At 39.6% G+C, this 25,415-nt stretch overlaps 1 protein-coding gene and 1 long non-coding RNA gene across 6 annotated transcripts in view; both read right to left on the bottom strand.

Annotated features, from left to right (window-relative positions):
* Nucleotides 1–468: 468 nt before the first annotated feature.
* LOC123385222 lies at nucleotides 469–4,510 on the bottom strand. The gene is made up of 3 exons (XR_006597418.1): nucleotides 4,180–4,510; nucleotides 3,246–3,402; nucleotides 469–2,064 (listed from the first exon to the last, which is right to left on the bottom strand). It is a non-coding gene; the product is annotated as an uncharacterized LOC123385222 (long non-coding RNA).
* Nucleotides 4,511–15,162: 10,652 nt separating this feature from the next.
* Nucleotides 15,163–25,415, bottom strand: part of FBXW7 (F-box and WD repeat domain containing 7) — a 228,094-nt gene continuing 217,841 nt past the window's right edge. For all 5 annotated transcript variants that reach the window (XM_045055772.1, XM_003984939.6, XM_019828857.3 and 2 more), the window contains 6 exons: nucleotides 25,064–25,200; nucleotides 23,995–24,108; nucleotides 22,590–22,771; nucleotides 20,331–20,556; nucleotides 18,224–18,434; nucleotides 15,163–17,139 (listed from right to left, as the gene is read on the bottom strand). In XM_045055772.1, coding sequence (XP_044911707.1) covers nucleotides 16,871–17,139; nucleotides 18,224–18,434; nucleotides 20,331–20,556; nucleotides 22,590–22,771; nucleotides 23,995–24,108; nucleotides 25,064–25,200 — 1,139 coding nt within the window. In that variant the 3' untranslated portion in view covers nucleotides 15,163–16,870. The remainder of the gene's footprint in view (nucleotides 17,140–18,223; nucleotides 18,435–20,330; nucleotides 20,557–22,589; nucleotides 22,772–23,994; nucleotides 24,109–25,063; nucleotides 25,201–25,415) is intronic.

Below are 25,415 nucleotides of genomic sequence, written 5' to 3'. Positions count from 1 at the left end.
CCCAGGAAGGCAGCCCTCATGGTGTGTCAGAATTGACACCACCACTGGGCAGTCAGCTTTGGAGGACACGGAGCAGTGTTTTTTTTTTCTCCAAACCGGTTTTGCTGAAGGATGGCGTGCCCTCCCATCCCCTGAACTCCCAAGAAGCTTCTGTCACGTGTAGCAGCAATATAGAGTCCACTTGGTAAAAATAACGTTTTTTTATTCATTGCCTGGCAAAACACTCTATTTGCCAAACCATTCTGGGTTCCTCTAAAGATGAAATGGAGGTAAAGCCCCAAAGGAAAATTAACGCTTTAATGCAGTCTTGCAGACTTCTGCTTCATTTCATTGTAAATTGAGTGCAATAAAACACAGCATCGGCAGCCTGCGTAAAGCAGCTGCATAATTTTCTTTTGTGCAAGGAACTAATTCTCAAGTAGACGACTTCTCACCTACGAGAAGCCTAACGATGGTGGATGGCTCCTGTACACTAATTACGTCTTCCTTTATATCTTTGGCTTGAACTCTAATTTGCTTACAGTTTAATGAACATCAGTTCTCGCTGCGAAATATCTAAGCACCTGAGAGATTGAATCCTTAGGCAGTCAAATGCTCTCACTCTCAACACTAATCTTCAAACCCTCTGCGTTCTAAACTGACTTCCAAAGGAGAGTGGCTCTTTAAAGACCTGTGAATCACTTTTGAGCAGTAACTGTGCACTTACATTAAGAGCCATGATCTGGCAGGAGGCTTGGGTTGTGCTGAAAATAATAATAATAGTAATTTTTTGTTTTTAAAAAGCCTTTTCTAGTTTCGGTACTAGGCATGACCTGCCAGCCTCCATCACTGCCTGATGCAAAAGCTGTATGTTTTGTGACTGTTTGTTTCCCTGACTTTGGTTCTCCCAACGGTTTCCCCAGATAGTCTCTGCTACTTTCTTCAGGTGCTTTCTCTCCATCTCTGAGAATTTAGAAAAATGGCAAATAGTGGAGACAGGGGAGGGGGGTTCCAACCGGGAACTCGCAGTTCGTTTCCGAGGCCGCTCCCCCTTTGCATACTTTACTCCCAGAACAGCGATGCTGAATTCGCTTTGACGGTAAATGATCTCAGTTTGTAAAATGACAACTCACAGTGATCATGTGTTCGCTTTACTATGGCTCCGCCAATTCAGTATTCGTGATGAAGGACCGTGCAGGTGAACTACCTGGAGGGCCAAACACAGATTCTGGCCCAGCAAGTCTGGGATGGGACCTGAAGTCTGCATTTCTGAGAAGGCAGCCTGTGAGCTGCTGCTGGTCCGAGGACCACACTCTGAGTCTCTTTACCTGGATTATCTGATTTTGTCTTCATTACAGCCTATGAGATAGATACCCTTTCACAGATGAGGCTGTTGAGGGGCACACCTGAGGTCACCTGGCTGTAAACCTAAACACACAACCTACGCACACAACTGTTGGACGTATCGCCTCCCTTTTCCAGCAGGTGCTCTGGTGAAAAGGTAGATACAAAAGGAATTTGATACGTGTATCTTACTCTAGAGAATTCTGTGGTTAGTCTTCGTTAAAGGCTAATAAGCCATCTCTTCATTTATCCACATTGTCAGAGTTTGCCTCCGTTAAGGCGTGGCTGTGTTGCCATGAGGTCAACCCATCCTCAGCAAGCACTCGGTGGGTGCCCCACCCAGGCCGGCCCGGAGCTCCTGGCAAGCCAAGGGAAGGATCAGCCTGACAGAGACGTCTGGTCACATCTCTGTCACACTTTCAGCAGCCCCCAAAGAAACAGATACTCTGATTACTTTGGGTCAGATTACTTCCGAAGTGATTGCAGGCAGAAGAGGTAGCTTTTCACCTCACTCGAAGGTTACTAATGACACAGCATCCCTTCTAGGTGTCGCTTCTCCATTTTGTGACATAACCCACTGTCCTCTAACCCTGTGTACCGAAGCTGGGCCCCAAAGGAAGAGACAAAAGCACCTGGTGGTTCCGTGTGTAGGCTCTGGAGTCAGACTGCCCAGGTTCAAACTCTAACTTAACTAGTTCTTACAGCAGTTTGCATGATCTCTCTGTGCCTCAGTTTCCTCACCTGTAAAGGAGAGATGATGATAATGATAGTATCTGTCTCATACGCTCAGAGAAAGTTATATGAATGGATTCACGTAAAGTGCTTGCCATGGGATAATCCCTCAAAAGATATAAGCTACACAAATTAACAGGAAGCCGGAACAGCCTTTGCTGAGAGTGTCCCCTAAAAATGTCGGTGATGTTTCTTTCTTCTGTACATATATTTAAGGCCTAGGAGCTAATTTTATGGATTCTTCCCAACAGAGAATAATGGGAAAAGATGCTTCACTGGACACTCTCCGGTCCACAACATCTGGAAAGAATTGACACTATAAATAATCCAAAGCAGAGAGAGAAAGAGAGAGACATGTGTAGGTGGAGGTTAGCAGTTTTATGAATTATGTTTCTGTTTACACATTGAGTCTTGAGACTACTTAAATCTCTCCTTCGATTATAGCTGTGTGCAGAGGAGGTATTTGCGGAACCCAGTTCCTGTGGTGTCAGGGCAGGACTGAAATGCAAACATACTTGTAAAGTGGAAACACACTTTTATTTCCTAAGGGTCTCATAATCAAGGCAAAAGCTATTACTTGAGCACATAATTAACCTTAGGAATATACGGGTAAGCAGCACAATTCATGAATTTGTTAATTGGTCTTCCTGCTACTGATATTAGCTCAAGTTGATCTGTTGTTCTCCTCTGTTGATTGTCTTAAATAGGAAGTTTTCTAATTTGGACTTCTCCAGGGTAGGCAAGGGAAAAGAGTGAAGTAAGAGCTTTTTAACGATTTGGAATATGCCGTAGGTACGTGATTTTTTTCTTAGAGGTGGACACAACTTGAAGACAGATACTCTCGCAGCGAGTGGGACCCCTCTCCAGACTTCCGTGTGCCGATTAGCCAGATTGCCAGTCACTGATGTGGGAGCACCCCGCCCCCCCCCCCCAAGGCAGCGGAGACATAAAACAACCAGTAATGCTCATCGGCAGTCATGCTTCCAGGACTCTGAATCGCAGTCTCATTTAGTTCTAATTTATTTTCCCCGTTGCAATGACTCCTTAGCTGAGCGGCAATGAACAGAAACACTAGGTGTGCGTAGGCTCGGGGCCTGCAGATGGAGAGGGCCGTGTGGTCAGGGGTGGGAAGGCTCTGGAGAGCGGGTACCGGAATCCCTCTCCCAGGGGTCTTAAAGAGCTGTACTCACCAAAGCTGGAGTAGATGAGATGAACTGAGAGAAGACGAAATGTCACAGCCTTTCTCTCCTTGCTGTTCCTCCTCCAACGTGCCACACCTGCGCGGGAAACTCAGGCCCATTTCCAGAGGCAGTGAATCAATCCTGAAGAGATGCTTCCATCGAAGCTCTGGTTATGAAGCAGAGTAGTTTAATTAAATTAGACCCTGGGCCTCTGACGGCTCCTTTAATTAAAAAAAAAAAAAAAAAAAAAAAAATTCACCGAGAGTGCTGATACTAAGACCAGTCTGTTCACAAAAGTAAAACTTGAGGAAACATCTTATGAATAGTCACTGAGGACCAGAAAAGTGAGAAGCCGCCCACTTCAACAAACAGCTGATTTTGTCTGATAGGCGATGGTTAAGTAGCTCTCAACAAAGAAAAACTTGCTAATGGTCTCTCCCGTCGCTCTGAAACCTTCAGGAATCTCACTGGGTTAAGAGTCTAGACCGCCAACCAGAAAGCCACAGTGAGACATACACAAATGAAGAGCCTGTGGCTCCGCACCCGAACACCACAAACCGCCACGTGCAGACACGGGACGGCTGATGTTTGGGGGCTTCCTGGCAACCTAGGATGTGTTTGAAAGGATCAGGTGGCTGCAGTCTGTCTGTCACTTAGGCCTCAGGAGTCAGCCTGGACTGCTGAGCTGGCAGCTGCAAGCCCCCTCCCCCCCCCACCCGGGGCCCCCCTGAGCCTCGCTCTGGTTCTAGAGCCTTCGAGAGAGCAGCCAGGGCAGATGGAGAACTCACAGACAACGCTGATGCTGGTTCGAGGTGGGTTTGGAAGGGCAGGAGTAACTCACAGCGACAGCACACCCTGTCACAGCCGCACTGGGTACCAGTATGCACTGCACAGTTCCCAGGCATGGCAAAGCCTTTGGGCCTCAGGGGAATTGTGTACGTACCCTCGGCATTCCATTTAGCAGGACGTAATACACGCACGAAGGAAATTCTTCAATTCCTCTCTCCTGTTCTTCCACTGGGCTCCCAGTCTGGCCCTTTTGAGATTTGGATCTAGAATTTCAAAGGAAAAAATCATTTCCAAAAGACATACCCTGAACTTCACGAATGAAAACTTCAGGCATGTTCGTTTGCTGAGATGGATTTCTAAGTAGAGAAAACGCTTCAGATACTGGTGGGAGAATTTGGAAGTAAAACCCAGTGCCAGATAGAAAGAGATGATGGAAGGGCAGGTCGGGGACGGGGGAAGGGTCTCCAGAAGTGGCTCCTGCTCTCTCTCTCTCTCTTTTTTTTAAATACAACTTATTGTTAAATTGGCTTCCATACAACACCCAGTGCTCATCCCAACAAGTGCCCTCCTCAATGCCCATCACAATCCCAGACTTCAGCCTCTACTACAAAGCTGTAATCATCAAGACAGCATGGTATTGGCACAAAAACAGACGCATAGACCAATGGAATAGAATAGAGCCTCCAGAATCGGACCCACAAACGTATGGCCAACTAATCTTTGACAAAGCAGGAAAGAATATCCAATGGAAAAAAAGACGGTCTAACAAATGGTGCTGGGAGAACTGGACAGCGACGTGCAGAAGAATGAAGCTCCCGCTCTTGATACAGCATGCACAGGGCTACGACTCAGTCTACCTGTCCGTACATGCTCAAATCAGAAGTCAAAAGCTCTGGATCCTACTAGTTCCAGATCTTAATGTCAGTTAGTTTTCACTCTGGGGCTGAGGGATCGTGGTAAAAATAAAGTATCCTTTAGTGAGAACTCATTAGCCAGAGACTATGCTGAGCACATCACGTGGCTCCTTTATTCAGTCCTCCAGGGGCTTAATGAGGGGGGATTGTCATGGGGCCCCTTTCACAGATGAAAAAACAAAGACAAAGAGAACCTGGGTAAGTTGCCCACACACAGCTCTCATCTGTGTCTCCATTTTGCTGTGGAACTCTTCCAGAAGGAGTGCCCCTAAGCCCCTCCTTGTGCCAGAAGACTCGGTGGCTTCTGGTGACTGGCTAGATCAGAGCCTTGACAAGAAAAACGCCGACTGGCCTGGGCAAAGAAATGCCATTATTTCTGAAATCTCCCACACCGTTTTTTTTTTTTTTTTTTGATCTTGCTTTAAAAATACAGTTTTAGCAGAGGAATGCACAAAAGGAAAACGTATCAAGACGCCGTACCTTCTCCTTCCCCTAGCCACAGAGGCAGACATTTGTAACTCTTTATTTAATTCTTCTATCTCCTATCTTTTTGTAAAATATGCTTCTCCTCTATTTTAGTTTTTTTTTTTCATTTTAGATATTGATAACTTCTAATTAGGGTAGATGAGGATTTAACTCACTTCCCGCACCCCACTTCCCTCCCCAACCCCCCATACATCTTAGCAAAATCCTTCATCAGTATTTACATTTTTATGGCTTGATAAATATGGTTTACTGGAGAACCAAATAGTGCACTATGCTTATGTTTTTTCACACGGTATTTTGAATTAATAATTGCCTCGGGTTTTATCTGTTGCATTGCTTTTAATAGATTGAAACTTAAAAAATAATTTCTAACTTTATCATCAGATGTCCTGAATACCAAGAAGTTTTTTTTTTTTCTTTTGATCTACAGGATAGCGAGATGACGTTCATCATTCTCTTTTGTATTCGTGGGAGACTTCCTCTAAGGCCCTCTCTGCTCTCACCTCACCTGGTAGTTCCAGAGTCCAGATGCTTACTATCATCTTACGATGCCTCTCCTGTACTGACATCCTTGTTTTCTGTATACCATACATTTTCTTCTTTCATGGCTTATTTCATTGTTTTGTGGGACTGCATCTTCCACAAGCTTCTTAAGACAGTTTGTGAGAGGTAGTGTTTGCTCTCCGTATCTTTATTCTCCCTCTCACCTGGTCAATAATTTGGCTGGGTGTGCAATCCTAAGTTGAACACAATTTGCCTGTAGAGTTTTGCAATTTGTCTCCTTTGCTTTGCAACAGATGCTGCTGTTTATAAATATTTATTAAATATTTATAATTGAGAAGTCTAAAATTCCAATTCTCCTTTTTTGGCCCTGATTTTTCTCTCCTCAAGTTTTTGTTTTTAATGTTTATTTACTTTTGAGTGAAAGAGGGAGACAGAGTGCAAACTTGAGAGGGGCGGAGGGGGAGACAGAATCCGAAGCAGGCTCCAGGCTCTGAGGTGCCAGCACAGAGCCCGACATGGGGCTGAAATCCACGAACTGAGGAACTGAGAGATCATGACCTAAGCCAAAGTCAGAGGCTTAACTGACTGAGCCACCCAGGTGCCCTTTTTTCTCCTCAAATTTTGAGCATCTTCTTTTTAGTCCAAGGGTTCCAAAATTTTGTTAGCGATGAAATCATTATGGATTTTTTTTCACGCATTTATTAAAAACACTTAGTGGGCCTTTTCATTCTAGGGGTTTTCTGTCTTTCAATTCTATTATTTCTCTTGTATTAATTTTTGAATAATTTATTCTCTATTTGCTTTTTTGAAATTGCTGTTATGTAGATGTTAGATGTCTCAGACTGATCCACTCAGTTTTTTTCTCTGTATTTTCTCTACTAATTTCCATCTAACTTTTGTTTGATTTCCTCAATTTTTATTTTCCGTTGAAGCTTTTTCTTTTTCTTTTAACATTTCTACCACATTTTAGTTCCTATAAGGCCTTTTAAAAATTGCACCCCATTCTTGTATTATAAAAAGCAGTATTTTACCTCCTTGAGGTTGTTGTTATAGTTTTCAAAGTTTACTTCATGGATTTTTTTTTTTTTTTTTTTTTTTTTGCTTAGTCACTCAGATTCTTGACTATCTGTTCATATTTAAGAGATAGACACTGAAAAGTGGATAGAAAGCTCTCTGTTTGTGGTTGGAGCTCACTGAATGAGGCATCTCTCCTTTGGGTGAGTAGCCAAGTTTCCTTGGAGGAACCCTCACCTCTCTGCCCAATGTCAGTATATGGAGACTTTTTTCTCAGGTTGTTCACTTCTCTGAGAAAGAATCCCCTGGTATATGCCAGACTGTTGGCATTCTGGAAGAGGGTAAGACAGAATTGCAGTAATGTAATCTCCACCATCATTTCTGAGTCTCCCCCCTGCTACTTTCTCCTATGGCTATGTACTCAATCTGGATCACATCCCCTTCATAGTTCTTCTAAATGTGGGCAGGGAGATTAGGGGCTCACAAGATAGTCCCCTGTATGCAAGAAGATGAGGAAGGGAGGGGTGCCTGGGTGGCTCAGTCGGTTCAGCTTCCAACTTCAGCTCAGGTCATGATCTCATGGTTCGTGGGTTCAAGCCCCACATCGGGCTCTGGGCTGACAGCCCAGAGCCTGGAGCCTGCTTTGGATTATGGATCTCCCTCTCTCTCTGCCCCTCCCCTGCTTGTGCCCTGTCTCTCTCTCAAAAATAAATAAACATTAAAAATTAAAAAAAAAATAAGATGAGGAAGGGGCAGGTATCCCCCAACCTTACATGACATGTGCTCTTACTTCAACCGATTTCCCAGTTCTCAGGCCCATGTTGTGGCCCTTGCCTTCTGCAAAAAAGGAATTAGCTCACTTCTCATTAGTATCCTCCTCTTTGTGGGCACTTTAGATTCTAGTTTCTCTAATCTACTTGTCTAGTGACGACTCCTTCATCTGCTTTCCTTCATCCAAAATTGTTGAAATCTTTTGTCTCTTGATTTCCCTGTCCTGTTCCTCTTTTGGGCTTGTGCCTTTCTAAGTGCTCTACTATTAAGTAGGGCTTTGGAGAGAAAGAGGTAGTTCATCATTTTACACTGGATTGTATATTACTTTCTGACAGAGAACCTATTCTCAGGTTCCTGGCACATTTTGGAAGGTGGTTTGAGCATTGTGTTCTGAAAGTCTTACCGATCTCTTCTTCCAGATAAAGCTTGAAATGATGGCCTGAGACATAGTCACGAATACTATTGTTGGTAGTAAAGACAGTACTAACGATGGCTCCCATTCATTGAGTCCATAATCAGCCATACCTATACCAGGTGCTCCATGTTATTCCATGCAACACTCAGAACAGGTACCTTCTCATTTATAGATGATGAAAGAGGTTGAGAAAGATTTAAGTTTATTTATTTTGAGAGACAGAGACGGTGCAAACAGGGGAGGGGCAGAGAGAGAGAGAGAGAACGAATCCCAAGCATGCTCTGTGCTGCCAGCGCTGGAGCCCAACGCAGGGCTCAAACTGTGAAATCATGACCTGAAATGAAACCACCAGTCAGTTGCTTAACCGACTGAGCCACCCAGGTGCCCCAAGAAAGATTAAAAAAATTTTTTTTAATGTTTATTTTTGAGAGGGAGAGAGAGAGAGAGAGAGAGAGAGAAAGAGGGAGAGAGAGAGAATGGGGGGGGAGGAGCAGAGAGAGGGGGAGACACAGAATCCAAAGCAGGCTCCAGGCTCGGAGCTGTCAGCACAGAGACCAACACGGGACTCGAACTCACGAACCATGAGATCATGACCTGAGCCAAAGTCGGATGCTTAACCTGCTGAGCCATGCAGGTGCCCCTCAAGAAAGATTTTTAAACTCTCCGAGGCACACAAGTGGCTAAGATAGAATCTGAACACAACTATCTTCCTTGTTGTTGTTGCTGCTGTTACTACTACTACTACTACTACTGGCTGCCAGCACTTTCTGAGGATCCACTATGTGTCAGTCTAACTTCAACAAGGCCCTGCTTCTCCTCATGACTGTAACAGAGTGCAAAAGCTTACTTCTCATTTGCCTCATTGTCTGAGGCACAGGTGTATCAATAGTGATTTAAAAAGGAAAAAAACAAATGTTCTTACATAATTAAAGTACCCTTTTTTTGTAGAAATAGCATATTTCCCCCCAATTTATCTGGAAACAACCTTTCTTTTAATACTACATTATTTTACCCACCTTGCTTGTATTCTCATTGCTGTGTGAACCTTTTACAATAAATCCTTTCTTTTTTTTTTTTTAACGTTTATTTATTTTTGGGACAGAGAGAGACAGAGCATGAATGGGGGAGGGGCAGAGAGAGAGGGAGACACAGAATCAGAAACAGGCTCCAGGCTCTGAGCCATCAGCCCAGAGCCTGACGCGGGGCTCGAACTCCCGGACCGCGAGATCGTGACTTGGCTGAAGTCGGACGCTTAACCGACTGCACCACCCAGGCGCCCCAATAAATCCTTTCTTTATAGGCAACTCACTCACTTTTGACTTTGCAGTTGGGAAAAGCGAGAGGATTCACTGCAGGTAAGCCATACCAGGAATTATCGCGCACCTGTTCTTCAGGCATCCCTAGCTGAAACCCAGGACCTTACCTGCGTCTATAGGTTCATGTCAGCTCCCAGGTTGACAGGATGGGACTGAGGGCTACATCACTCTCTGATACGACCCAAGACATTCTACAGTTTCCCGTATTTGAAAGGCAGTTGTGAATCGATATATGTAATATAGTAGTTAAGAGTTTGGGCTCCAGAGCCACAATGCATAGGTCTGAATCCCAGTTTCTCCAAGTTTTTTTTTTTTTTTCCCTTGTGTGTCCTTGACCAAGTTACTTGACATCTCTGTATCTGTTCCCTCATCTGTACAATGGGATTAATAATAATACATCATGAGACAGTTGGGATTAAATGAATAATAAGTGATTTAAAAATACTTGTAACTGTTCTAAGCTTTAATAACCACATATAAGTGTACAATGGCAGCTGGCTACCACACTTTATTACTGGTAATAACTACAAGCCTTTAATGAAGACCTACTACATATCAGGCCCTCTGACAAGTGCTTGACATACAATGTCTCATGTAATCCCCATAACACGTTACCCCATTTACGGATGACGGAATTGAAGTTGAGAGAGGCAGAGGTGGATTCTCCCTGAAACCGATGAAGCGAAGCTTCAGCATCCCTCATTTAACAGATCCCTGCTAAGCTGTTAAGCTAGGGGTTGCAGGGAGTTGTAGAATGTTCCAGGTGGGAAGGGGAAGCCAGGCTGCAATCAGAAGCACTTCTGTTAAGCAATTCTGGTAATTGCCTAAAGAGATCTCAGAAAAGAGGAATCTGCAATATCAAGGCTTCAGTAACTTGTTATAATCTTTATCATTCTAAATGCTCACTTTTGGATCTAATTATGTGGGGTCTTTTCTTTACGAGGGTCCTTAAGTTTATAAGCGTCAGGCCTCCCAAACCCAGATCTCTTACCAGAAGTGCATGCGGTTTTACTTTTAACCTCTATACTTTACCGTGTCCCTGCTGGATTTATTTAAGCTACTCAAACTCACTTTAGAGGAACAGAAAGCATCCTCAGACTGAAAGGCTTGTGGTAGCAGGGGACTATACGGTCTTTCTGATTGCATTTAGCAAGGCATAAGGGTTTGGTAAAGTCTTAATGGGCGTCATCAATATAAGTTTAAAAAGTCTTGCAAATAACCTTCCTCTTATGGTGAGTAGTGGTTTGATGTCTATTTTATAATCTATGAACCTCCTAGAAAAAGAGCAAATTGGCAATATATTTTTGTGGTCTATTATATTTGAACCTTTGATTTGCAAGTGCGATTTCAACATAATTTTTCTTTTGCAGAGCATGACTGCTAACGCAAACCCAAACCCAAGGATAAACAGCCTTCTTAGGTTTTGCCACGATAGATTTTTCAAAGCAAAGAATGAAATGTCAAAATGTCCACTCTGAGGTTACTTGTCCTTAAAAATCCTGGGGAGCATCAGATTATCTGAAATAGAAACTCTGCTATTTTTACACTCAATTGCAAATTGGGATGTTGCCAGGCTTTCGTCTCAGCAATGAGTCTTCCTAGGAACTGGATCTAGAATTTGTTTATACTTTACACTTTGGGGAAAGGTGCATTCTGAGTCCTTTCAGTTTTTGGTGCTTTCCTTTTCCCTGAAGAACCTTTGAAATTACCTTTTGATATTTTTGGTCTCTTCCACCTAGAAAGAGAAGGTGGCAGAAGGATGAAGCTGGGGAGAACCTCACTCATTTGGGCATCACTAGTATTAACCAAATGGATAATGAAACCCATTGGCTAGTGAATGATGCCATGTAATTTTTGTTTGTAATTCAAATCAATGACTAGGCACTCCCAGTAAAAGGGAGCTGGGGGCAGCCACCTTGAATCTAACTTAAAATCCATCTCCTGGGCAGTAGAAAATGCCAACATCAAAAATTAGGCATCAACTTTTCAAATTACCATACGGTTGCTTCCGGCAGGGTTCCAGGAATATTATGTGAACACACACATCCTCTTCACCCACAGAGGCCACTGATCTATCCTGGAAAAGACTTAGGAACTCTCCTCTTGACTAGCAACACCTTCCCTTCACATGGGCCATTCCTATTTTTTTCACGGATGAAGAGGGAAAAGGCTTATGGGAAATGATGTTATTATGACTGAGAACAAGAGGCTTCTTCCGAGGTTCCAATCAATATATTCTTGTATGGGTGTGTGTGTGTGTGTGTGTGTGTGTGTGTGTGTGATCCTCAAAATGCAGTAAGGCAGGGATTATAAAACAACCTGTGTCAGAAGCATTTATTCAAATTAATCTGTCAGCAACACTAAACCCTTGACTCTCAGTAGAACGGCCAGACAACAGGAGTTTCTCACAGAGCTGCTGTCCGGCACAAGACTGAATCTTTTAGTGGCTGATGAGTCTGATGGAGTATAGGTTAGAATCCTAACCGATTCTTATTGGGGGGTGGAGGATGGTTCACAGAGGGAAAATTAATCAAGTTGTGTCTGAAAGAAGGATTCAGGAAAGAATGTAATGTGAACCCACTCCTGCCAGGCACACTTGCTGAAACCTGGTTGCCTAGAATGGGAGGAGTTACAGCAGCCAGGAAGGAGTCTCTTTCCAGGAGTCTGAGCAGACACCTCTGTGTATTTGTTTCACAAAGTGCAGTGAGTGTCAGGGAGGAATGGATAGAAAGCAAGGCACAGACTGGGTCTGGGGAAGCTGCCCTTGATTTCCTGTTTCACTCAGGGAAAAGAAAAAGTCCTCTTTTTTTGTTTGATTGTAGCCTCTAATCAATTCAGATAAATAGAAAGGAGACTTTATAATAGACTAGCTCAAAAGTCATAGAGAAAGCGGCTTAAAAACAGTTAATACCAAAATAAAACAAAACAAAAAAACAGTTAATACCAACAATTACATGTAAATTACTTTTTGAAATAAAACGAATAGGTAGGCTGGAACATTTACTGAACCATTCGGTATACATTGGCTGTCTCAAATTAATGAAATAGCTGTGGTTACTGAATCTCAATAAGGGAGTTTCAAAATACCAAAATTATAAATAATAATAAATTATAATTAGTAAAATTCCAATAATAAAAAAAGACAGTAAACTCCCTTTGCCCAGTTCAACAGTTATTTACTGAGTACCTGCTATGGGCCTTTTAAGGGTTACTTCTGTGTCTTAATTTTAGCATTAGTTCCAGGCAATGTTTGATCTTTGAGAACTTGTAACACCTAATGTGGGGACTAACTGTATTCTGGTGTGAAGATGTAAAAAATTCTGTTATATAAGGTGGTGAACTTCTTCACTGAGGAGGCCACAAAGCAGAGTTCCTTTCATGACCTTTCCTACTACACCAACAATAATTTAATTCCTTTAGTGTCAGGTTAACATATCCCCTTTCAGGAATGGATCCATTGCAAGAAAGATTATTCAGTCAGTCATAAAATAATACTTAGTGAACACCTAAGTGTGTACAAAATCACTGTTAGGTGCCCCATACCAATCTACCTCACAAAGGTTTCTGTAAGACTCAAATGAGAAATCTATGGGACTCCACTTAAAAAAACATAAATTGCTATATATAGAGAAATACTATTTTTATTACATACCTGAATGAGTCACAAAACATTCAATTGTTCCCAAATATAGAAAGTTACAATTATCTGGGTCTATTTTCCTCAAGTTTTAATAATAGCTACCATTTATTGAGCGTTAAGTGCCATCAGTGTGTTATGTGCTTTAAAACATTTCACTTAATCCCCACAATAACCTTAGCAGGTGGGTATTCTCTACATACTAAATGATGAGGAAACAGGAGTTCAAGAAATCTAATGAAATTCCTGAAACTACATAGTATTATAAAATTGGGACTTGAATTCTGACCTAGTTGTCTGCAAATCCTGTGAACTCAATCCTATTCTATAATGTACCTTTATTTATTTTTGAGAGAGCGAGTGGGGGAGGGGCAGAGAGAGAATGAGACACAGAATCTGAAACAGGCTCCAGGCTCTGAGCTGCCAGCAGAGCTTGACGTGCGGCTCGAACTCACAAACCACGAGATCGTGACCTGAGCCAAAGTGGGACGCTTAACCGACTGAGCCACCCAGGCGCCCCTATAATGTACATGATGTTTTTCTTTAATTATGTTACAGTTAAACCACATTTGCATTATGATAAATCAAACAGTTTCAAGATCACCGAACAGAATTACGACTTCTTGATCATTCAGGGTTGTTAATGTCAACAGCAGTGACGGCTCTGGGTTACGCGCTGATTTATCCTAGTGCAGGCAAGGCTGCTGGCCCCTGCACTCAAGACCTAATACGATTTTTGCCTGTGTTTAGCCATGTGGTTTTTCTGTCTTTCCATTTAACCCATCACGTCTCCCTGACGGTCCTGTGCCTATAATGTGCTGGGGACCAATTAACCAAGTGAGCAACAGTAGGGATCTAAGACAGTGGTTCTAAATTGTGAACATGACTCACCTGGAGAGCTAGTTTAAATGCAGATTCTTGGACCCCACTCTGGATGTGCAGATTTAGTACCTCTGGGAGCCTGAGGCTCAAGAGTTGCTGCTCTATGAGTAAAGAACACACACTTTATGATGGTGAGAAATGTATTCTCTAGGCAGCATCCGTTTTTATTAAGTTTTAGATTTTCATCTATGGCCTGGGGATTAAATGTAGGGATTAAATAAAATGTTAAATATATAGGAGGGGTGAGTAGGAGACAGAACATGCTATTTGAGTGGCTACATAATTTGAATAACTGAACTTCGTGTTTTTCACGAACATTAATAAAATATTAGATTTGTTGACTAAACCAGCAACAGAAGAGCCTGAAAGTACCACAAAAATGACTTACTTTTTCCAAAACCCTGCTTTAGTCTGTCAAAATTCTAGGTTTCTTTCTTCTTTTTTTAATTTTTTTTTTTAAATCTTTATTTTGGAGAGAGAGAGCACAAGCAGGGGAGGGGCAGAGAGAGAGGGAAACAGAATCTGAAGCAGGCTCCAAGCTCTGAGCTGTCAGCACAGAGCCTGACGCGGGGCTTGAACTCACGAACCATGAGATCATGACTTGAGCCTAAGCTGATCGACTGAGCCACCCAGGCGCGCCTAGGTTTCTTTCTTCTCAAAGAGCAGGGCTGTGAACGCAGGCCCTCTGCTCTGCTAGTTATCCGGCTTCTGACAAATTACCTCCACAGTCTGAGCCAGTTCTGCCCTCACCTTTAAAGCTAACAGTACCTACTTCTCAGGGAGGGTGGGAGCTTCAGAGATTTTCACAGCAAGTTCCTGGTAAGTATTCAACAGGAGGTCAAATTTTAATAAAGATGAACTTTTTTTTTGTTTTAATAAGAACTCTAGTTGTAACTATCACCAAAGTTCTGAAACCGCTTGAGGGACCCTGATTTCGTATTTATACATTCAATGTCACACAGAGATAGATAGGCACAGTGGAGTGTCCTCCTTTATAATCTAATGTGATAAACAAAATTTTCTTTTGTGGCACATGATTCTTACTTTAGCTGTATCATACAGACCTGGAAGTGCTGATCTCTGTATCACATTACAGGGAATACAAAGAAACTAAGACTTGGATATCTTAAATATTAGAGACAAACCCTAAATATTTATAATGAAGCATTATTTACTTCAGTGGAAGAAACAGGCATACTAACATGAAAAAACACATTTTATTGCACTTAAGTTATAAGAAAATAAAATTTCTAAGTGAATCAAACCATAGACACAATCCCTTTAAAGGTTGTTTTCCTCCATCATGTCAGGTTGTTACATAACTAAAATTAACCAAGTTGAATCTGATTGTTTTAAATCAGACTATAAATAAAACAAAAAAAAAAATAAACAGGAGGAGGAAAAAAAGATCACCTAGGATACAGTGTTAAACCACTTTCACAGTTCAGCTTGAGTTGTGGCTCTTGGAGAATGAGGCAAACCATTTGACTTTTTCATTCATTTCGTTTGTTTGCGTGTGACGCCTTTACTACAAAAACTGAATAGTTTCTGCTTTGTCAGTTTCTCAGAGCAATAAAACTGTAACAGTTGTTTTCCCAAATACTGTAAAACACTAAGACTGACCAGCAACTTTATTTTGTTTTATATATTCTTAAAATATTTTGTCAGTTTTCTTATGTACGTTCATCCATTCACCACAGCCCTCAAAAAAGAAAAGTTTCTCCACAGAACAGGCGGCAATAGCTCTGTTCCAAGGAATGTGTTTTAATTTTTGCCCAGATAAAAGAAAATAAGCTTTGCACACACTCTCAATTCTTTACTTGCAGGCAAACTTCACTCTTTATTATCTGAAACTCTCCCATTCTCAGCCTCTTAGAGGCACAGATGGTTCAAGTTTCAGTGGCAAAAAGTCTTTTTTCTGTAACCAAACTAGAGCAAATTTGGAATTCAGTCTGGGACTAAAACGTCACAGCAGAAAAAAAATAAAAAAAAATAATTTGCTTTTTTCTTTCTTTCATTTAGCAGCATAAATAAGTTTGGCCACTGGGAGTACAGTACAGGGGTGGGACAACAATCCCATATTTGAAGACCTACTTCTAGCACCAGCATCAAGAATTAAATCCATCTCAGGACTCACAGAACCCAGGACAACTTGCCACCTTTGAGCAACATATGCATTGAAGAGTGTATGTGGAAGCGACAGTAAATAGATTAACAGAGGCTAATACTGTGATTGATTGACATTGGCAATGGTTGGCAAAAAAAAAAAAAAAAAAAAAAAAAAAGCTTTTCATGATAACTGTACAAAAACAATTCACAGTAATTTTTTTTTTTTTTAGCTTTTCCACTCCAGAAAAATGACTTTTTGTTGCAGATGCTCTCTAATTAGAAAGTCAGCCAGTCCTTGTTTGGATGTTATTGCAGCTCCTTTCTAGGTCTCAGTGGTAAAAGGACAGGCTAGCAGAATCTGTAACGAAGCTTCAGCCTTAACGCTGCCCAATGACCACTGGAGAAGAAAATAAAGAAATAATTGCACCTGGTTTGATTTAGAAAGTCTCATTTTGCAAAGCTGCCCTCAGTCAAAAGTGAAGCCTTTTATGTGATGAGACAGCGGACGCCTCTCTTGTCAGTTACGGTTTGTCATGTCTTCCTCTTTTCCTTCTTAGTCTGTAGATCTTTTCGCTCTGTTGCCCCAAGCCAACATCCTGCACCACTGAGAACAAGGGATATTTTTTCTTTTTCTTTTCTTTTTTCTTTCTTTTTTTTCTCTTTTTTTCTGTTTTTTTTTTTTCTGTTTTTCTTTTTTTTTTCTTTTTTTTTTTCTTTTTTTTTTTTTTTTTTTTTCCACGGAGAAGGGTAGGGAGTATATCGTCTACACATTTGGACAAATTCGTCTTTTCTGCTCTTCACTTCATGTCCACATCAAAGTCCAGCACCAGCAGCTTGGTTTCCTCAGTCCCATTCCGACTCCCAACTGCACACACCAGCTTTGTGTTTGAGGCTCTGATCCGCCACACAACTCCCCCACTCCCCCCACTCTCCAATGTGACTAGGTTTCGAATAAATTCACCCGTTTTCAAGTCCCATAGTTTTACAGTTCCATCATCTGAGCTGGTAATTACAAAGTTCTTGTTGAACTGTAAACAGGTTACAGCACTCTGATGCTTGTTAGGACCTGGACGAAACCAAAGGAATTTAATTACTGGTTAGAAATCATGGTGATGGGTAAGTTACATTGTAATTGTACACTTCTCCATTAGAACATACAATAAATGAGATATTTAAAATGCTGCATATTTAGAAACTGTGAGTATTTTCGGATCAGCAGCGTTGTAAGAAAATCTGGTAGCTCTTTGTAAACTGAAAGAAGAGTTGTATTTTCCAGGAAGCTTTGTTAGCTACCAGGCACACATTCTGTTTTCTGGCTGTGCAAATAAGAGCTTTCTTAGTGGTGATGTGGAAAGCCCACCTTCATGTATTCTATGTATTCTGCTGATGGACAAATGGGCATGAGACCTACTACCCTACCACTTTGACCTGACCACTCAAAGGCGAAGGCTGAATGGACACAATTCCAAAACTCTGAGGAACAGATAATACTAATAGGTAAAAAGCTAGAATACAGACCACCAGATGGCCTCACTGAAACAAAACAAAACGAAAACAACACATTTTAAGGACTAAGACCAATAAAAAGTTAATCATGACATAAAATGTTAACACTGTTATGCCTCATTTAATATTAGTGGCTTTCACATGTTTCTTTCTTCATTTTACTGGGTGCTATTATTCCTTCCATCCTAGTTAAGTAGATGGTTAAAAGGTCTAAGCTGAGGCCAAAGCAATTTCCTATCAGATCAGAGATGTGCTTTTTTTTCCCCCAGTAAGGTAGCTCTTTAATTTAAAATCAGCCTACAAATTCAAAATTTAAAAAAAATGATGACTCAAAAAACAAAAGGAGTCTGTTGCTTCCGTGATACAGTCAAGATCTTTCTTCACATTGTCCTTTAAGGTTAGGTAGAGTTAACTGTACATGCAGGCGAGATTAAACAATTTTATATTAACACAATTTAAAACAATTTCTCAAGCGTAGCCTCGTTCTGTCAAGTCAGAGTGGAAATGCTCATAAACTTATCCAAAATAAGCATTTTCATTTTGTATGAGGTTAACTCTTTTTGTGACATAAAAGCTCCGTATTTCTTTTGACTGACGAACCCATTTTTAATGAACACAACTAAAGCTGAATAGCCAATACTTACCTTGCAATGTTTGTAAACATTGTCCTGTTTTGATATCCCAGATTTTAACTGTCGAATCTGCATTCCCAGAGACAAGAATATTGTCTTTGAGTTCCATTCCACTTGTTAACGATTGGTGTCCCGTTAACGTGTGAATGCAATTCCCCGTCTCCACATCCCAAACTCGAATTGATGTATCAAGAGATCCACTCACCACATGGATACCATCAAACTACAACAGACATAGTTTATTAGACTAGAAAGTGCAGATATTCTTAATATTATTTATTGACCTTAACCCTACAGGGCAGGAAAATAAAGCATGGGAAACCAGTAATGCCAGGACCAAAATGAGGTAACAGGATAAACGTAATCAAGTAAATCTACAGTGCACGTTCTCAGAAGCCTCTATCAGAATTGTTATCTATCTATCTATCTATCTATCTATCTATCTATCTATCTATCTATCTATTTTTATGGCCAGTGGCTTCAAACTAGATGCAGAAACAAAACAAAACACGAACGCATTACTTTCAAATCATCTGGCCACACTTAGTAGCTAAATATCCGGGATAATTCAATAAGGATTACTATTGGAGTCTTACTTCACAACAGAAAGTTGAAACTATGGACAAAGCTTGTGATTAAAGGCTGTGTTTATCAACACACCTAAGGCATGAAAAGACTAGAGATAACTCTCATGATGTTTAAAAGTAAGTTCCATTAAAAACTGTAAAATAAAAACTTCATTTATAAGAACCAAATGCTAATTAGGAAATATGCCAACAGATAATTATATCTGAAATTATAAGAGGTGGCATTTTGATAACAAAAGCAAGCGATATAGGTACCTCTTCTGCAGCTTCCCAGCTATACCAAAAGGCAATAAATACCAATTCCTAGAATATCTATAATAATATTGCTACCTCTTCTCTCAATGTAATGGTCTACTTAAATGAGAATATTATATTCATTAAGGTTCTGAGCATATCACAAAACGTAAAAAAAAACTTTAGCCAATTCTCTCTCCACCAAATTCATAATCTTTTCTAAGTTAACACACCTTTATTATATGCCAATATTTTGTGACATAGACAGTATTCCATGAATTAAGAAACAAATATCCCAAGAACAGAGAACTGTCAGCATTGGGACTGTGTACTAATCTGCTGATCACTAATAGGCAGTAACTGGTAAATAAACTGTACCAGTAATGGACAAATTTTTACAATGAAAATGCTGTCTTTCAGAAAATAAAACAAGACCCATTTGCTAAACTTTCTATTAACCTATTTATTTCAAAATATGGCAACCTACTCAAGAATATCAGGTTCAAATGTAAACAAAAAACATCAGTTTAGTCAAATCCAGTTCTTTGTGACTACAAATCACTAGCCCTGTGCTGGTAGAGCATCTGGTAGAGCAGCTTTATGTAGAAAGGCTCCACTTCCACTGTGAATGGGGATGGAATCACAATTACATGGTCCATCAACTTGCAGCTATCAAGGCAAAGGGGCAGCTTTTGGCCAAATTAATCCTCTGCTAAGGAGTTTATTAAAATCCAGGTTATTTTCCTATGAGACTATCTACCCAATAATTAATATAGTAATACTTAGGGCTCCAAAGTCTCAAGTTCCAAGACAAATATTTGTATTTTATAGGAAAAATGATCACAGAAAAATTTAAACAAATCATTTGAGTTCAAAATTTATACTTTCTTCATGCCAATTTTATTTTATTTATTTATTTATTTAAAAAAATTTTTTTTAACGTTTATTTATTTTTGAGACAGAGAGAGACAGAGCATGAATGGGGGAGGGTCAGAGAGAGGGAGACACAGAATCTGAAACAGGCTCCAGGCTCTGAGCGGTCAGCACAGAGCCCGACGCGGGGCTCGAACTCACGGACTGTGAGATCATGACCTGAGCCGAAGTCGGACGCTTAACCGACCGAGCCACCCAGGCACCCCTCTTCATGCCAATTTTAAACTATATGATATAACAGAATGATTTGATCTGTATTTTTTGGATTGTATTGAATCAGCTATTTGACAGCAATTGTCTGATTAAAACAATCTTATGATTCATCAGTAAAGCATTTAAGGGATAAAAGAGATAGGATCTCTTACCTGTAATGAATAGACTCTATTAGTATGCCCCTGCAACGTGTGTAGACAGGTCTCAGTCTCTGGATCCCACACCTTCACCATAAAATCATATGCTCCACTAACAACCCTCCTGCCATCATATTGAACACAGCGGACTGCTGCTACATGACCCATCAAAACATGTAAACACTGGCCTGTCTCAATATCCCAAACCCTAAGAGTGGCATCTCGAGAACCGCTAACAACTCTGTAAGGGGGAAAAAAAAAACAGAAAAAAAGTATTAGAATTTTTAACAGCATGAGTAAACGTGATATACAAAGTCAGTGGTTATTATATTTTTTCTTTTCTTAAGCAGGAACACCTGTTTTCAAAGAAATCCTATATAAAATTGTGATATATAAACATTCACAAGTCAAGTTACTCTGGTTAGGAAGCCTAGAGTTCTGCCTGCTTTTGGTTCCTCCATTTATAAGGGGCTGTGGAGCACCTCAGGTTCTGTGGGACAATTTGAAAACTATTGTATTGTATTTGAAGAAGGAGAAAGAGAAGGAGGAGGAGGAGGAGGAGGAGGAGGAGGAGGAGGAGGAGGAGGAGGAGAAGGAAGAGAAGAAGCATCAGCAGCAGCCAACACCACTGCCAAGTGATAAATATATACAATAAGATCTTGATTTTAGAAATAAAATGCTAATGTGGGCAACATGTATAAAATGTTAGTGGGAGAACTCTGGTGTAGTATTTTGAATTTTACATTTCTTCTTTATTCTTTATGCCATTTCCCAAAATTTTAATTATGAATATATATTCTCTTTGTGATTAGGGAAAAAATTAATAAATGTTATTTAACAAAACAAATCTGAATTTGAAATTTAAACAGCTGAAGATATGTGCCTTACACCATACAATTCTGGTAAAATTTACTAGTTTTAGAAAATCCTCAAATGAAGGCTGTATATGCTTATATCTATAGTCAATAGGCATGGAGGCATTAAGATGTACAGATTTTAGAAGATACACATAGGGAGGCAACAATAATCCCTTAAAAATTTGGCCTGACATTATTAAAACTATGCTCTTCTGAAGACCAGAGTGATACTAATATTACAATCGCCTTTGGATTACAAAGGAGAGCTGAAAACTCAGGTATCTTCATGTCATTCCAAAGAGATAACGAAAGGCCATAGATTCCACATTTGGAAGAGCAGAAAATGACAGCATTGAGTGATTGAAGTCAGAACATAATGGAAACTGAAATACAAGGTCTCTCAATATCAAACCCCCCAAATTTTAATCGGAGAGCACACTGTTCAAAGTAGATTCAAACTACATAGGAGAAGATACTTTTCTTCACATATTACAAATCTAGTGTGAAATCTGCTTAATGTAATGGTTCTCATAAAGAAGATGCTGTGGACAGAATTAAAGGTAAGGACTGTAGGAGATTCATGGTAAGAACCATCAGACCTTTTTTGACAAAGTAAAGTCGAAATCACATTTGTTTAACAGGGATACTGTGAAGACATGCCAATAGGAGATCGAAAGGATTTTAATAGGAGGGCTTTGTAGGAGGAGATCAAAGCAAGAGTGAAGGCAGTGAGAAGAAAAAAAGGCAAGCAGTTTGGTTTGGCTGAAACTATTTTGAAAACTGGATTGAGGATTTCTTCCTTGATTCGATAGACAACAGAAGGCTCTCAAAGGGCAATGACACTATCATAATTAGAAAAGAATTCTCTGTCAGCCATGTAAAAGGTGAGAAAACCAAGTGTGAAAGCTATGTCAATGTTCAGGTGACTGGTAATGAGAATAAACTAAAACCCATGGGCCTCAGCTTTTGCTTAGATATAAGGGAATAGGATGGAGTGGAGGTAGGGTGGGTGGGTATTTAAAAAGACTCAGAAGCTTGAAGCCTGAATAACTTAATTTATCCCACTAGCAGGGATATAAACATCAAAAAAAAAAAAAAAAGAGAGAGAGAGAGAGAGAAATTTTTGAAGATGATGAGTCATCAAAGCTGTACAACAATAAAATGCTACACAAGATTAGAAAATAGAGTTTCAAGGAGGAAGCCAACAACACTACTAAATGAAGACAGAAATTTAGACAATCCCCCAATTTTAAGCCAACACACTACTGCTTTGCTAGTATAGAAACATCTGAAGTCTAATAAAGTCTAATTTAACATCACATTATCACTATCTCTCTAATAAACACAGTTTTATACAACTGAACTCTACACAAAAGGCCTCAGATTCACAAGTAACAGAGAAAGGATTTCCCCTTACCTTTTTTCATGGAGATGCATACAACGGACAGTGGAAGTATGCCCATACAAGGTGTGTATACATTCTCCGGTCTCTGCATTCCACACTTTTAGAGTCCGATCTGTAGATCCACTAATGATGATATTGTCTCTCATCTGTGATGACCATACTCCACCTGTGTGTCCCACTAATGTTCTCAGACACTGGAAAAACACTTAAGATGATTACTTTTGGGTAGAAAAGAAAACGATGTATTATAACATTTCAGTAGCTCATTAAATTTTGGGGTAAAGTTATTTACAAAATTTGACTGGCACATCAGAAAATAATTCCTCACATCAATATAGCATGATCCCATCACTATTTATTGGTTTTTTTATTCAGTAGCATTATATATTAAACACACACGTACAACTGAGGAACAAGTATGTAGAAAGTAAAACACTTCTCATTAAAGTAAGACAGCTCCAGCCTGGTCTTTTTGATGAAATAATGCTAAAATTGCAACTTCTTTCTTCCATATGAATGGATTCAATGAAAGAACGCCAACTGTGTTAGGTGTGGCTTACATACCACATTTCATCTGAATCTGCCCCAAGGCAGTAGTTAGGAGCCAGGCAAAGTACTTCTGGACAAGTAAAGACAGATATTAAAACTCTGAAATAAGTCCAAAGCTAATATTACACTGTGGAAATATGAAGTTGCTCTAAAAAAATTTCTAACATCTGACTTGGAATATTTTAGAAGATTCTTGCCCAAGAATCAACGTGTTGTAAGACATTTTAAAAGACAAGGTTTTTGTTTTTTTCACATTTTCCTCTACTTTTTTTTAGCTGGTCAGTTACTTAAGTCATGAAAACATTCTCCATTGGACAGATAAAAATAAGTATTCACTATAGAACAATTAAAATATAATACTGCGTACAGTGAAATTAATTGCTTAGACTACTTCTTTTCTTCAAACTCCTTCACTTATATATCGTATCTGCCTAACTTTCATCTCATAGAGCTTGAGATAAGTCTACATTAACATGATTTATTCAACTTCTAAACTATAGGTAAGTTACCAACAAAGCAGAAAAAACACATATCCCTCAATCATAGTTTTAAAAAAGTTTAAAAAAGACAATATAAGCGAGATGGCTAATAAAAGTGGGAAAAATTAACCAAAAAAAGATAAAGCACACCTGTGAGAATTATACAATAGCTAAGTCACAAAGATAGACTGACTATTTACAAGAAGAAACTAATGACATCGTATCCTGAGAAACATGATCTTTGTGCCACTGGAAAAACTAAATAAATTAGAAGCTCTGATATTTGTTATCAAAATAAGCTGCAGTCAAAAATGAACCCTTATTTTTTTCCTGGTTGGTCCCTGCAAAGGCATACATAAAATGTGAAGTGTGGAAAGAAGAAAGCTTACTTTGCCTGTGACCGCTGACCAAACTTTTAAAGTGTTGTCATCAGAACCACTAACTATTCGGTTACCACAGAACTGCAAGCATGTGATCACATGATCATCATGTCCTTTCAGAACCTACAAGATAGATGAGCAGATTAGAAATACATTATTAAACTAAATTTTTTAAAAATACCAGTGAAAAGAAAAATAAAGACACAAATAGGAGCCGCAATCTATAGTCTATTTGTTCAAATACAATTTATATAAAATATGAAGTAGCATCCATCCTTCCTGAATGACGAATCAAGTACTAAACATTTTCTTTGTTTTCCATATTCTATGATTTTTATACTTGAGATATCAACTATTAAAATTGAGTCAAGACTTTTATGAGTCAAAAACTCATAAAGATGGTTCAAACACAAATGTATTTTATAATCATCTCTTTATCTATTCAAACCAAAAACTATGCATCTATGGTTTGCAATTTTCACACACAAAAACAAAAGTACCTACAAACGAGAAAGACAAAAGTAACGATAATTATCAACTTTTTTCAACTTAAAACAAAAAAAAGCCTGTTATAATGTATACATATTAATGTAACGGTATCTCTAATTGCTTTTTTCCGGTTGTATAATATAAGCATTTTTGTCACTCTCTATATACTTAGGATAAGACAGAAAATCAGTATTACACTTAAATTTAGAGAAATAAAACTCAGAAAAGCCACCAAAAACACAAAACATGGGCACTGCTCAAAAAATCACGTTCTAACAACTACGTGGTCAGAGAGCAAGCAAAATCTCAAGCATATGACACAAAATTCAACAGGATACTCAGAAATTGTCACTTACATAAGATAGAATGACATGCAATTCAACTCATCTTTTATTCAAGTACAATTAGTTGTCAGACTGGAGAAATTAGCAACAGAGCAATGCTGTCAGTTACATTTTCGGTTATTTTAAAATATATTATTTTCTTTCCACAGGAGATAGGTGTCAAGTTATACTGCTGGCCAAGAAGAGTGTATCAGGTACCAACACTGATCAGTGCTTTCTGTTATACTGTGCAAGAGTTCAGTTACCTTAGGAGATTTGAGTTCTCCTCGCCTCCAGTTAGTATCAATTCTGTGCTGTCTGATATATGCACTTTTCCATGGACTATGTATGAAACCTGGTTTTATTACTTTTCTTCTCTTGATGTGCAACGGTTCATCAATACCTAAAGTTTTAAAGAGATAAGGAGTATAACTGCCATCACCAATAATAAAAATTACCCATTTTATAATGTACCTCAATTTCCCTTATGCTCAAAACCACTGAAATACAGGACACTGTCCAATTTCTAATACTGTATTATAAAACGATAATGTAAAGTTTGCATTCTCTGTGGCATGTTTTCATATTGACTTTTTCATTTCTTTCTCTAAATAATTC

The sequence above is a fragment of the Felis catus genome, chromosome B1 (genome assembly GCF_018350175.1).
Source record: "Felis catus isolate Fca126 chromosome B1, F.catus_Fca126_mat1.0, whole genome shotgun sequence".
NCBI lineage: Eukaryota > Metazoa > Chordata > Mammalia > Carnivora > Felidae > Felis > Felis catus.
Note: the sequence above shows the minus strand (reverse complement) of the source record. Positions and strands in the feature narration are given on the sequence as shown.